This window comes from Anguilla anguilla, chromosome 3 (assembly GCF_013347855.1).
Source record: "Anguilla anguilla isolate fAngAng1 chromosome 3, fAngAng1.pri, whole genome shotgun sequence".
Classification (NCBI taxonomy): domain Eukaryota; kingdom Metazoa; phylum Chordata; class Actinopteri; order Anguilliformes; family Anguillidae; genus Anguilla; species Anguilla anguilla.
Genome location: NC_049203.1, coordinates 10315127 through 10329120, shown reverse-complemented (window position 1 = coordinate 10329120; position 13994 = coordinate 10315127). Strand labels below are relative to the sequence as shown.

The 13994-nt window shown below is 43.4% G+C and overlaps 1 protein-coding gene across 4 annotated transcripts; it reads left to right on the top strand.

The window, feature by feature from the left end:
- The first annotated feature begins 1064 nt into the window (after positions 1–1064).
- On the top strand, positions 1065–13285 carry LOC118223697 (eukaryotic peptide chain release factor subunit 1). Of its 4 annotated transcripts, none has more exons than XM_035410587.1 (11): positions 1065–1212; positions 1588–1699; positions 2898–3073; positions 4155–4294; positions 6709–6847; positions 7242–7432; positions 7741–7870; positions 8265–8438; positions 9415–9479; positions 10825–10972; positions 11153–13285. In XM_035410587.1, exons 2-11 carry the CDS (start codon positions 1614–1616, stop codon positions 11233–11235), a joined length of 1332 nt encoding a protein of 443 aa, XP_035266478.1. In that variant the 5' UTR covers positions 1065–1212; positions 1588–1613; the 3' UTR covers positions 11236–13285. The 4 variants fall into 4 exon arrangements, with proteins under 4 accessions (XP_035266478.1, XP_035266479.1, XP_035266477.1 ...); XM_035410588.1 differs by having other exon boundaries at positions 1067–1216; XM_035410586.1 differs by lacking the exon at positions 1065–1212 and adding an exon at positions 1366–1486.
- Positions 13286–13994: the final 709 nt, after the last annotated feature.

Below are 13994 nucleotides of genomic sequence, written 5' to 3'. Positions count from 1 at the left end.
AACACTTAATATATAAAGGAGTAAACAGACTTTCCACTACATTTCTTTTAAACGCCCGTTCCAGAGTAGAAGACAGTTGCAATTTCAGAACAATGTTGGAGTTAATGAGGGTGTTACATAAAATGAGCGCTTCTGTGCAGACCAAGAAAGGACAGCTTTTGAATCCATCTATACATTAGGCATTTAACAGAGGCTCTTATCCAGAGTGATTTGCAAACTTGTGTGTTGTCTTAACTTCTTCTATTAACTAACGTCTATTTAACTGGATATTTTACTGAATCAATCAATTGAGGTGAAGTACTTTGCTTAAAGATCAAAGGACAGCATCTCTACGAGTATGTGAATCAACCATCTTTGAGCTATTAGCCCAGTTCCCAATTTATCAACCATCTTCTCTCTGCGAGATTATGCTGATACCCCTGGGACTGTACTGTGGCCACAGGCCAGAGGTAGCCAACGTCACAGCGTCTTGAATTCACCTCACACTTGTTTTAGGAGTTACAACGTTGGGTGTGGTTTAAAAGCGCATGAGGTTGTACGAGTGATGCTAAAATTAAGCCCATAAAAAGCATAACAAGTGTCGATAAAATCATGCCGTTTTGCGTCAAGAAACAATTCGTCTTCCCGTTTTTTAGGTGTTTAGAAGAGTTTAGTTAATGTTATAACCCTAATGTTAAATAATTGTCTCTGAACTAGCTTGCAACCAAAATCAAGGTGGACTGTTGGCGCTCACGACATTATTATTATAGTAACTGGCAGCTAATAATTGAGCGAATGGCAAGTTATATTATGCAAATGTTCATGTTTGCAGAGTAGTTAGCGGCTACGTATGTCTTAAGACCACGTCATGGAATAGTAACCACACGTCCACTATATCATTTTATTAACTACAGGTCCCAGAAGTCTCATTCTACAACCCCACCCACTTTGCTTTCTCATCGTTCCAATGGCTGAGCAGTGAATGCTCTGTAACAAAGCATGGATTTTAAACCAATTAAAAGCCAGACCGTTCGTCTCTATGCGGTTTCCAGGAAGTGATCTTACCCGGAATTGTACCCACCTCCCCCACGTGAGCCCCATGACCATCACAGCACGCGCAAGTCTGAGAGAGCGAACCGGCTCTAGAGGCAACGTCACATAAGTGGAAGCCGACCGTAAAAACTCGCGCGGCGGCACCAGCGCTGGAGACCGAGTGGAGCGGCGGAGCCCGAGGCAAGTATGTTGGTATAAGTTATGAATGTATAACTGAGTCGATTATATCCAAAGTTTAGCAACATCTGTTAAATGCTAGAAAACGAATCGAGTTGGGCCAGTAATGGGAGGAACTAGGTGGACTTTAGGGCCTGGGAGGGATGTGAGGGCCTGAACGCGCCGCGCACTACACTGACATACAGCCGGGCGATAGGCCTTTTACTCACGGTTAGCTCAGCCGTGTGGACACACTGGGCTTTAAAGTTTGTGGGGTTAGCACCCTGGGTCCTGTGGTGTAAGTCCTCTTGATATCTGTATTCTGTTCATACCCACATGTGAGATGTATAATTCCTCTGCCATTTTTTAATCAACCAGCTTGCCGCCTCTCCATTCTAGGTGCCGAGACGATTACAGCAGGAAAGATGGCGGACGACCCGAGCGCGGCGGACAGGAACGTGGAGATATGGAAGATAAAGAAGCTGATCAAAAGTCTCGAGGCGGCCCGGGGGTGAGTGCGAGTGAGAGCAGGAGTCGCGGGGTAGGGATCGTTCACAAGGGGATGGAGTCCATCTCGGACAACCGCATTATAACAGCTGTACAGGGTGTCCGGATCTGGGAGGGGTGCAAGTAGGGTGTGGGGTTACTCCGCGAGCGAGGAATCATGCCACTGAAAGAATGGGATCGAGTTGATATTTTTAGTGGATTTTCTGTCTAGGGTTGAAAATCCGGTAGTCTTGGTAACATACCTATTCGAAAAATGTAGGCCCTGATAAGCATTGTGGGCCGCAATGTATGCGTCTCTATACTCCTTGGTTTACGCATGCTGTGGCTTTGTAATTAACCAGGGTTTCTAGTTAGAGGTTGTTCACAAATTCGGTCGCGAGTACTAACTAGCTTGTTACTTAGATCTGTCGAACTATTGTTTTCCGTATTTGCGAAGACTTAAATGTGTACTGTGCCGTGGTAATTGAGCGGTGACAGTCAATTACTGTTTTTCGCTGACTGATCAACTCTCCGCACACAGTAGACCAAGCGTGCTTCGGACAAACAGACGCTAGCTTGGTAGTTGGTCAAATAGCAGCTAGCTTAATGACTAGTTAGTATTTGTTATAATTGTGTTCAATTTTCAAGTAAATAAACTGGGGCATGAGGCTACAAGAAGGGCGGTTCGGAAACAAAAGATTGTGTTGCAATCAGACTGGTGTTATTGTCCTTGGTTTAGCTAGTAGTTGCTATGTGTCCGTTTGTCCTATATTCCGTGTCGGATAGATACCGGTACATCGTGTCCGATTCGTCAGTGTGTTTGTGTGACTGGTTTGGGGTGGGGGCGGCGTAGTATAGTGGTGCGCGCGACTGCTTATTCACTGGCGGTTGCGGGGTTATTGTGTGCGTGCACATGGTGTAGTTGCAGTGTGTTGTAGAACTATTCAGTTGTTCAAGGGCATTCTCTGCTTTTAGTGTGTACGCTCCCTCCATTCCCGGTCAACATGCGGTAAAGAACACGGGTATAATTGAGGGGGGGGGACATCCGGGTGTGATCTGCCCCTAAATAGATGTATGTTTATTCACCTACAATGAAATGTATGATGTTAACGGTGTTTATGTCTGTGGCTTTCTGTGAGTCATACTGAAGTAGGCTGTGCATTTTCATTTCTCTCCGTGTGATCGGTGCTGTGTCTAACTTAGTTGTGTCTTCTCCACAACAGGAATGGCACTAGTATGATCTCCCTGATCATCCCTCCAAAAGACCAGATTTCTCGAGTTGCCAAGATGTTGGCGGATGAGTTTGGCACAGCCTCCAACATCAAGAGCAGAGTCAACAGGCTTTCTGTGCTGGGAGCCATCACCTCTGTACAGCAGAGACTCAAACTCTACAACAAGGGTGAGGAGTGTGTCTGTGTGTGTGTGAGTGCGATCGTATAGGGTAGCATATTGCTGCTCAGTGTGAAAGGTAGCATACAGTAACACAATGTATGAAGGGTATTGTAGTTGTAGTCCACTATGCACAGTAGAATGTAGTATCTCATTGTTCCTGCTATGGTATAGTAGTTAAGTGTACACATAATACAGCAGTTTCTGTCATGCTTCAAGTATGGCAGCTCACTGTGTTTTGGGTTGGGCATAGGTCACGGTGTGCTGAGTAGGTTATAAGTTGATGAGTATGTGCTTGGCAGGCTGTGGTGGTTCAGTGTGTGCTGGATGGGGTACAGTAGCTGTATGCGCTGGGTTGGCTGTAGTGGCTCTATGTGTCATGGGTGGGCTATAGTAGCTTGATGCATTTTGGGTAGCGTTTAGTAGGTCTGTATGTATAGATTTGTGTCTGTAATGAGTTTTCCTGGCAGGTTATTTCAGTCTGCAACACTTCCCTTAAGTTGCGGTTGTTCTTTAGCTGTTCACTTTGAACAGTGCTATACCTCACAATGATTTACAGATAAGAGCCCTTTAGGTTATCTCATAAGCTTGCAAGGGAAAGCATTCACTGTGAAAGAATTGTGTACTACATGGGTTTTCATTTCAAATTCAACCACAGGAGCCCACTGTGTATGCTGCTTTTTGTTCCTACCAACTTCTGAATTGTAAAGAACTGTTGATTGAACTTATGTGGACACTCAATGTATGTTGAAAGATAATTTATCCTCTTGAAGGCACATTATCATAAATGGAGCAAATTGGTACGAAATGATGTTAGAACTTAAATGCTTGCTTACTGATACCTTAGTGAATATATTGCCTATGAGAAAAAGACATTTACAGTGGCTGACCAGGACTGGGTTTGAAAACAATCATGTGTTCAAAAAGTAATTCATAATAACTTGTGTGAAGGGAACGTTTAGTGATCAGCAGAAAACATTGGATCCTGGCAAAGCTATGAATGATCCAGTTCACTTTGTGTGGTGTGGTCACTAATTGCGGCTGTCTGTGCCCCCTCCTAATTGGGCTGGACCCCTTTGTGTTTGTTGCAGTGCCCCCTAATGGACTGGTGGTGTACTGTGGCACCATAGTGACAGAGGAAGGAAAGGAGAAAAAAGTCAACATAGATTTTGAACCTTTTAAACCCATCAACACCTCCCTGTATCTCTGCGACAACAAATTCCACACTGAGGTGAGAGCCTTGTTACACCCCTGCATTCTTTCACAGTAAAATATGCATTATTTGCATGAGTGAGTGCACCTTGTAAAACATCGACACATCTACATTGAAACAAACAATTCTTTCAATAATAACCCTTTAAAGACTTAAGTGTTAAGTTTGAAAGATACTGTTGATCATTTGAACATACTTTTATGGTATACAGTTCACTTGTATGTGTAATGACCTATTCAAGTTAATACTTTACAGTGTAACTGCAGTATATGATAATTATACTGTGCAGATTCTTTCAAAAGTGTAGGGGTCTTCACCCTGGTGTCCTGCTCCAATTCCTGTGAAAAAGAGTTACCTGTTGCATTGCCTGTTAAAATAACAGGGAAATAAATTTCCGTGGCTGTGTGGTGTAGTGTTTAAAGAAACGAGCTAGTAACTCCAATGATTGGTTTCCAGCAAGAATAATTTGTGTTCCTGAATTGCGACATCCAGGTGGCGTGATGCAAAATGGTGAATGTCATTTGCTAGAGCTGTCGGGGTAACTGGGTAACTTGCACCACTTGTTTGATTAGCAAATGATGTCCCTCATGGGTCTGCAGGCTACTGCCTATAGAGAAGCTTAATGGTGCTCTCTTGCCGTCGCCTAATAAAACTGGCAATTCTTTTGCCTGTTCTTTTTTTGGAAATTGGGTGAGGGATATTTAAATCTCTCAAATTAATTTCGCTTTAATCTTTCCCAGCAATGCTGTAGAGAGCACTATTACATTTCTTAATGACATTGATGGTGTCGTCATGTTTTAGGGACTCAACAGCTATCAACTGTTTTGGATTCACTGTACTGAAGTCCAAATTGAAGGGTTTTTTTGGGGGGGATTTGTTCTGTAATTCAGTTTCATCCGATTTGCGATAGTTTGTTTCCAGAAGTTACTTGAGCCACAGACATGGTAGTGTGGAATTCTCATTTGGTTAGCCTCAGACTGGCTGACTGAAGGCAGCTCTGTTGAGATATCAGCTCTTTGGTTTTTAAATGATTTAAACTGCTGCTTGTTGTGGGCTTCATTGCAGACGTCCAATATTTTTGCAGTATATTTTGGAAATGTAATATCAATGAGAACTCCCTTTCTGCCCGGCAGCTATGTGTGTAATTTGTAGTTTGTGGGATTTATTTTGGAAAAGTTTAATGTTTTTTTAAAATAAGTTGCCTCTCTGGACCCCAGACCTCTAGACTCCATACCATGATGGGTTGGAAGACCAAATATGTTGAAGCTAGTTTATAACTGATGTAGTTTTTCATAACGGTTTTGTTCATACATTGCTGTATGAGTTGTATGATTTTCCCTACCATGTAAAAACCTTCTTAATTATTCTAATTGCAAGTATCATTCAAGAGGTGTTCTGTGAGGACTGAGCGATATGGACAAAATATAATTTGTAATGTTTTTCATAAGCTGAATATACTGTAACTGTATAAAAAGGATAAGTCAAAAGGCAATAATAATGTAGGTTCAATCAAAATGTGGTAGTAATAAACTTCACTATTTTTATTAGGAACATGAACAGTGTGAAATATTGAATGACATTCAGAATTTGATAGTAAACATTAAAAACCCTAATATGCAGCCTTGCAAATGTTAGATTTTTAAAAATTCAAGCTTCTTGGTTGGGAATTAAATAGACTGGTCAAATAAAAATAAAAAAAACATTTTTTAAGCATAATAATCAGAGCCACCTTACAGCATATCGGCTTTCTTCTGTCTTTTTTTCTTTTTCTCTAATCACACCTTATGCGGGAGTAAACCTCCAAACTTAAGAGGCCAAATGAAAGGGGGAAGAAAACAATACCATTCCTACCTCTTGAGCGTTGATAGGATATTCACTCGGCACCAAGGCCTTGCTGTTTCCTTGTGAAAACATCACATGCTCCCAGAAAAGAAAGCTGATGTGGTATTACCCTTTAAAAAAAGAAAACGCATTCGATCAGTGTCGGTGTGGTTTATCGCCCAGCCCTACTGCACTTCCAGGTATTTTTAATTTAAAAATGCTGCAGAGGCTGAGAGGATTCACCGCATGGCGTCACTCCCACGGCATCATGCGTTTCCACAAACTTCTCTGCACGTTTTATGTGCAATGTCACATCCCTTTTTTTTAATGAAATGGTGCGAGTTTCATTGAAAACAAAGAATGTGTGATGTAAACTTTAGGTGAATTGTCAGTCCAACTGTTGCAGTGTGCAATTCATTCATAAAATATCATTGACACCAGTATTGCAAAACCACATATCGTTGCGTGAATTCATCCTGGTGTACCGAAAAATACGGTATACCACCCAGCCCTATAATCTACGGTGTCGTCGCCTCATAGTGATTTTCTCCCCTCTTCTTCCTCCTCCTCCGCCCCCTCCTCCCTCCCGATTCTCCCTCCCTGATTGGCAGGCTCTCACAGCCCTGCTGTCAGACGACAGCAAGTTTGGTTTCATCGTGATTGACGGTAGTGGCGCTCTGTTCGGGACCTTGCAGGGGAACACCAGGGAGGTGCTGCACAAGTTCACTGTGGACCTTCCCAAAAAGCACGGTAACTCCCTGACCGCGCGCGGACCACGGCATAACCGACCATCCTGCTGACCCCCTCCCCCCCCCCCCTGCCAGCCCCACATGTTCACGTGCCGACCCTGAACACAAACCTGGCATGGGGTCTTATTACTCAGATGTTTATTAGTTAATTCCTTCATATCTTTTACAAAGGCTAGGCAGTTAAAAACCACCTGTTTGTAAATGCTGTCAGGTCTGTTGATGTTGTGTTTTGTGAGGTTGCCATTCCATTGTTCTTGCTGTCATTATGCATAATCAGATGTAACCGTGTATAGTACAGCTCCCTGGTTTGAGTATAGCGGTAAAGTATTAGAGGTGTGTGCTGTAATTCAGTAGCGTGCAGCGGCGGTGCTGAGCGGCTCCTCCTCTTTCCTCAGGACGAGGCGGGCAGTCGGCGCTGCGTTTCGCGCGGTTGCGGATGGAGAAGAGGCACAACTACGTGCGGAAGGTGGCGGAGACGGCCGTCCAGCTCTTCGTGTCCAACGACAAGGTCAACGTGGCGGGGATGGTTCTGGCCGGCTCTGCCGACTTCAAGACGGAGCTCAGCCAGTCGGACATGTTCGACCCGGTCAGTACCCCGAGCTCAGCCAGTCGGACATGTTCGACCCGGTCAGTGCACCGCGAACTGCTCTGTTCTAACGTAGTTTGATTAAAGGTGCTGGGCTGCAGTGTGCGTGGTGTGAGGAAACACTGAGGCTTTAATAAACATATTTCAGCATTCTTTAGGCCACATTTAGTATGCTAGACTAGGCACAACACAATTTTCCATTAAGTTTACAAAGCCCTGAAGATGAGAAAATGTCCTTACTCTATGATCTTATGGGGTTATTTGTCTTATTTCTAATAACCAGTTGGCATATTTTTTGTTCTGTTCAGAGGTTACAAGCCAAGGTGTTGAAGCTGGTGGATATCTCATACGGAGGAGAGAATGGCTTCAACCAGGCCATCGAGCTGTCGGCAGAAGTGCTGTCCAATGTGAAGTTCATCCAGGAAAAGAAACTAATTGGTACTTATGAAACCTCCATGTGCCCATGTCTTTGAGTTTCAGCTGAGTTGTGCTGCAGAGGGGCTGTCAGCTCTCTGTACAGCACAGACCCACTCAGAATTGTTGGAGTGGAGATACTGGGTCAAGAGGCTGCAGGAGGGTGGAGCTTGATGTCATGGCCAGCCTTTAGACATCCTACTGCCCAATCCAGTGGAGTGATTGGAATGGCGAAAGTGTTTTTAACCAGTTGCAAGCGTTGGTGGGTGGGACTGGATATGAAACCCCGCCCGTTCCACATCCTGCAGTTGGACATACCTGACTGGGTCTACACTTCACTGTTACTATACTGAGTGCCTGTGTCCCTGGCTTTGAGTGACAGGTGTCAATCTGAGGTGTGTCCCCACTCTCTCCCTAGGTCGCTACTTTGATGAGATCAGCCAGGACACGGGCAAGTATTGCTTCGGTGTGGAAGACACCCTCAAGGCCTTGGAGATGGGTGCCGTGGAGATCCTCATCGTTTATGAGAACCTGGACACCATGCGTTATATTCTGCGTTGCCATGGCGCTGAGGGCAACGCCTCTGAGAATGGTACACAAATGCATGCGCCCGAAACTGCACTGGGGACCCTATTATCCGGCATCTAGTCTGAATTGGTTATGAAGCAATTATTTTTTTTTAAATGTTTTTTTTTTTTTTGTTTAACCCAAGGTACAAATGGCAGAAAAATACAGTCTGGGATTGTTTAACATCATTAAAGTAATTTATTGAAAACCAGTACTCCTTAAAGTATTAGGCTTTTCAGACTTGTATTATTAAAAATTCAATAGTGGGCATATTTCCCTTACTCAAATGAACATTTTCTCATTTGATGTAGCTGCCTACATTAAGCTTTTATAAAATGAGCAAACTAAGTAAGACCAACTTTTTAAGATGTCACTACTGGACTCACACACAGACCAGGATATACCCCTTTATGGACATTTAATATCAGATTTTTTTTTATTTTAAAGTTTGATTGAAACTGCATGGCCCAAACCAGCCAATCCAGTTTCATTCAAATCTTATTTAACATAGGACCCACCAGTGCCTAATTTGAAGTAAAAATGGTTGGTTATACCGGTGTGCCATGCATGGTTGAGATTATGTAGTTTTAATTACAGCAAATGGGAATGTTTTTCATGCCTCACAGTTATCTATTTGAGTGCCATAATACGCTCTGTCATAAATGCATGAATGCTGGAAAACATGCCAGTTGCTGATAAAGGTGCAGGAACTCCTTTGCCTGAAGCTGTGCGATATAACCGGTTGTATCGTCTCATTGGCCCGTTCTTGTGTGCTAAAAAATTATCTTTATAGCAAAGTTGCTGGCAGAGAGCCAGCTCCCTTTACATATTGAATACCGCCTGTTCTGTCCCACCAATGAGATTTTCCCTAAGGAAAAAAATGTTTAAAGAGATGCAGTACAGTGTATGTGAAATATTTAGCACATGAGTAGGCATTCACTGCCTGACTCCTCTGCCTTGACCGCTCATGTCTTGATGACGCATCTCTGTGACCGTTTCAGATGAGAAGACCCTGTTTTTGACGCCTGAGCAGGAGAAGGACAAGTCTCATTTCACAGATAAGGAGGTTAGCTTCTGTCTCCCTCTCCTTTTAGCCTGTAAGAGGGCCGTCACTTCAGCCCAGTACACTGACATTGATAGCTTGATATGCCTGTGTTCCCTTAGTTTGACACTGAACCGTCTGTAAATAGGACTTTTTTTCTTTTTTAAATCCTTTTGAAAATCTTTTTTAAACACTTGTATCTCTCGTCAGGAGATGTGCTCATTTCTCTCTTCAGTAGATTTGGTCCCTGCTGAAGGCCATAATGGGGAGAGAAATATATTCTAGTCTGGGGTTTTCTGGAAGGAATGAAGCGGTTACTGTGCAGCCGTATTAAAAGCCATGTACAGAGAGGCCCAGCTGGCTGTATTGACCGATTTGGTTATACGTGGACTTGTCTGAAGACCGCATCGTGTTATGTGGACACATGCGCAAAAATGACTCGATGTGGAAATGTGCTATCATTTTTGAATGATGATGGAAAGATCCCTTAAGGAATGCCGGTACATTTGTGGCAGCAGTGACCACTAGCAGTGTAGCTAATGCTCTTCTGTTCAGAGAATGTTGTTGCCTCTAGTAACATCAGTCTAAAATACAGATAAGATCATATAGGCTGGTTAGTTCTAAAACTGGGAGGGGGAAGAAAAAGTCACCAATAGAAGAGTGATACCTGTGGTAAGATGAGTCAGAGCGTTCATGTTCATTCTGCTGACTGCCACAAACTTTTTACATTACCTGTCACTCGCGTCTCGCCACGAAACCTATCCGGAGTTCTGAGAAGAAGAATTTGGCTGCTTTGAACTCTTTGAACTCTCAGGAAAAGCACTGCATAGGGTGCCCACGGCATGCTGGCACAGCTTGTGCAGTCACCAGCCCCGTCACAATCTTGATAGTAATTCAGAAAAAAATAATGATAAACTTTACATAATGCCAGTACATTTAATTCTAGTACAGATCTGAGCACAAATTGTGTGCTTAAAATGGAAACATCAAAAACTGCAGTCCAAGTGAAGTTATTTTGCCCGAGTTAATACGAACCCAATTACTCCAAAGCAATGCAGTGAAAACAAACGAATGTGGTCCAGTGGAAATTGCTTTGAAGGGGCTTTTTAAACATAGGAAATATTGAAACTCAGTGAGTGCCTAGAGTGTTAAAGAGTTAACACTGATTTAAATTCTTGCTGGACTCATCCTCAGTTCATTTTTCAAAGTGATACCTTCCCTGCTGGAACATTTGGGTTGTGGTGGATTGGGTTCAAAGCCTAGATTGCAGGCTAACTGAAAATGAGTTAACTGAGCTCAACACAAGCTTGTCTGTACAAACGAGTAAGGATTTATGCAGAGCGTAATCGCTGTTCCCCCCTTTCCACAGACGGGGCAGGAGCACGAGCTGATCGAGAGCATGCCACTGCTGGAGTGGTTCGCCAACAACTACAAGAAGTTTGGTGCCACGCTGGAGATCGTCACGGACAAGAGCCAGGAGGGGTCACAGTTTGTCAAGGGCTTTGGTGGCATTGGGGGTGAGACTGAGGCCTTAGCGCTGCATTCGTGCTAAATGAATTTCAGAGGCTAACGGGCTCAAAGCACTGTGTGATTCAGGGCCTGCGTGTCCAGAAATATAACTTAGTCAGATTCAGGACTAACCCCACTCTTTTCCCCTTCTGTCTCTCTCTCTCTCTCTCTCTTTCTGTCTCTCTCAGGGATCCTGCGGTACAGGGTGGACTTCCAGGGCATGGATTACCAGGGAGAAGACGATGAATTATTTGATCTGGATGACTACTGAGTAGTCGAGACTGGCATGAGGAAAATAAAATTTAAAGATAAAATAATAAAACGCCTCTCGCAAGAAGAGGGATAAAAGACCACACAGAGGGGGAACGAGAATGACAATTCAAACAGAAAAACAGCATCCATAGATCTATCCCTGCCTTAGTAAGTCATTCCCTCCCCTTGGTCGGATTGGATATTTCTAGATTTTTCTCTCCACTAAATTAACATGAAGCAACAGCAGGACCCAGCACCCAGCCCTCAGAATGTCTGGACTCACTCTTCTTATACAGAAATATATTTTCTTTATTGCCTCATCCCCATCCTTCCCTCCTTTTTCCTTTTTTTCTTTTTTTCTTTCTTTTTTTTTACTGGCTGCTGTGTTTTATGAGAGTTTGGGTTTTTTTAACCTGGGTTTCTGTAGAGAACGGGGAAAGAGTATTAAATTTGAACTGTTTAACACCAGTCCCGATATGGTCACGCCTCCCATTTCATGTACATTTTCGTTTTTCCTTAAGCTCTGAACTCTCCCAACCCGTGAGGCGGCCCGGATTTCCCTGGGCCGGCCTAGAAAGTGTTGACAGTGCAGTAGTGCATGTTGAAATACCAATCTGAGGCCTGCACTTATCCAAATGGCTCTTTGTCTTTGTGGAGGTTCGTCTTTGTCACCGTCCCTGTCTGCACTCAAGCATGTTGACCACCCCGTGTGTGTGTGAGAGTGAGTATGTGCATGCAGCTCTTAGGCTGTGCTGCGACCAAAAGGAAATTCATACAGCTGATTGGCTGTGGAATCTGATAGCGGTAATGCACGCTGCTGGTTGGATGTAAAATGTTATAATGTCCACAGCTGATTGGGTATGGAGTGTGATGGGGTTGGGGGTCTGTACCGAGCTGATAGGTTGTGGAGAGAGTGGTTGAGCTTTGACACAGTTCCAGGCCTGCAACCTCAATCACAGTTTAGCAACGCATTCCCAAGTAGGATCTTTTAAAATTCTTTAACTCTCCTGAGAGGTTACCAAACAAATAGCAGTTTGGTTTTTACATTTTAACATATCCAGATTTTTGAATAAGACCAAGCCACAGGGGAACTGATTGAAATGCAAAAGAATAGAACCGTAGTCCAGGATCTTTGGTGCCACCACTTTGGTTGCCACTTTGCCTGGTGTAACTGGCCATTGGTGTAATTCTGCCTGCTAGTATTGGCTTTGTAGCAGTGTGTGTGTTTACCTAAGAACAGGTGAATGTGAGGGTGGTTCCTGTCCTCCTGATGCAATGTTAACACAGCTTTCTCTGCTTGGAGAGATGAGGCAGGCTGTGGTATCGAACTCTGAACACTTGCATCAGGGATGTACCAGGAAGAAGGAGAAGCTCCATTGTGTCCCCAGGGGATTTGCTTTCCTTCCAACACAAACGTGCGCACACCTCCTGCTGGACATTGCTCCTGGCCTGTCTGTATTATAAGCTTCAACAGAGCCACCGCTGTGCTAACCAATTTGCTGCATGATGGTTCTTCATTAGGTTGATTTGGTATGGTACTGCTGCAGCCATGCCAAGAGAACCCAATAATGTATGGACTGCAGTTGAGTGGCTTAGTTCATACTTTGGAGAATCCCTGTCTGGCTAACAAACTTGGCATTTAATCGTCCCTTAGTATAATTATCTGCATAAATTCCTCCCGTTCCACCTCAGCTGATGTGTGGAGAGTGTTCTGGTGCAAAATGGCTGCCATGGTGAGGGTTCCCCCTTTCACTGTAAAGTGCTTTAAGATCCATGAGTGGCACTATATAAATTCAATGAATTATCATTTTTGAGAGCATGTGTAAAGGACAACCTTCAGAGACACTTAAGCTCCAGTATGATTGTGCTGTCATTTTACTCCCAGTCAACCCGTCTGAAGACAGATATTTTACCTGGAGGTTGTGAGTGTCAAAACGTCTGTCACAAACAGCAGCAAAAATAATGATACTTACTAAATGTTCTTGTTTGATCTTTTTTCATTCATTGCTATTTTATATGGATCAGTTCTATCTGGCCACAATTATTAAATGTTCCCATTGTTTGCAAAATGAGTGTGGGTATTTTTGTGGATGTCTGTGTGTCTGAAAGTGAGGTTTGGGTTGGGGACAGGGTTTAAATGAGTGAATATTTGTATTTTTCAGTGAACAGCATGCACTGTCATCAGATCAAAATGCAGAGTGAAAGTGTACGATAATATCTCAATGGGGATTTATAGCCTGTGGTTACAGTTTCCCCCGACATGTCTGTCTGGCTGCATTATTGTCGCCTGTGCGTGTCCTCCTGTGCCCCCTCTGCTAACTATTGGTAGCGTCGCTTTGATACATTGTCATGATGCTGTCTGAACAAGCTGCTCTCTGAGGAAAACTGTTACCAGGGTTGGTTCATCTGAACGGTTGTATAACCAGCTTCTGGGGGTGTAAACTAAAAAAAATGCAATCATGGTGTGCAGACCTTTTAAGACATTATGTAACAAATATATAGGTGAGCTAACAATGGCCAGGTTATCAATCTACTGGGAATGATGATCATTGGAATGTATGAAATGAAATTAGTAGGAATTCATATATGGGGGAAATATGTTTTAAGCTACGTTTAATTAATTATTGAAGTAATTCAAAATAAGAATCTTGAATTAATTACGTCCAAATTGTGGATTAAATGAGTCGCTCCCCCACTCAGCTTCAAAAAAGTGGTACCTAGCTGGAGGTGCGCGCTCGTTGATTTGATAAGACTGCTGAAATGAACGCTGTCGTAATG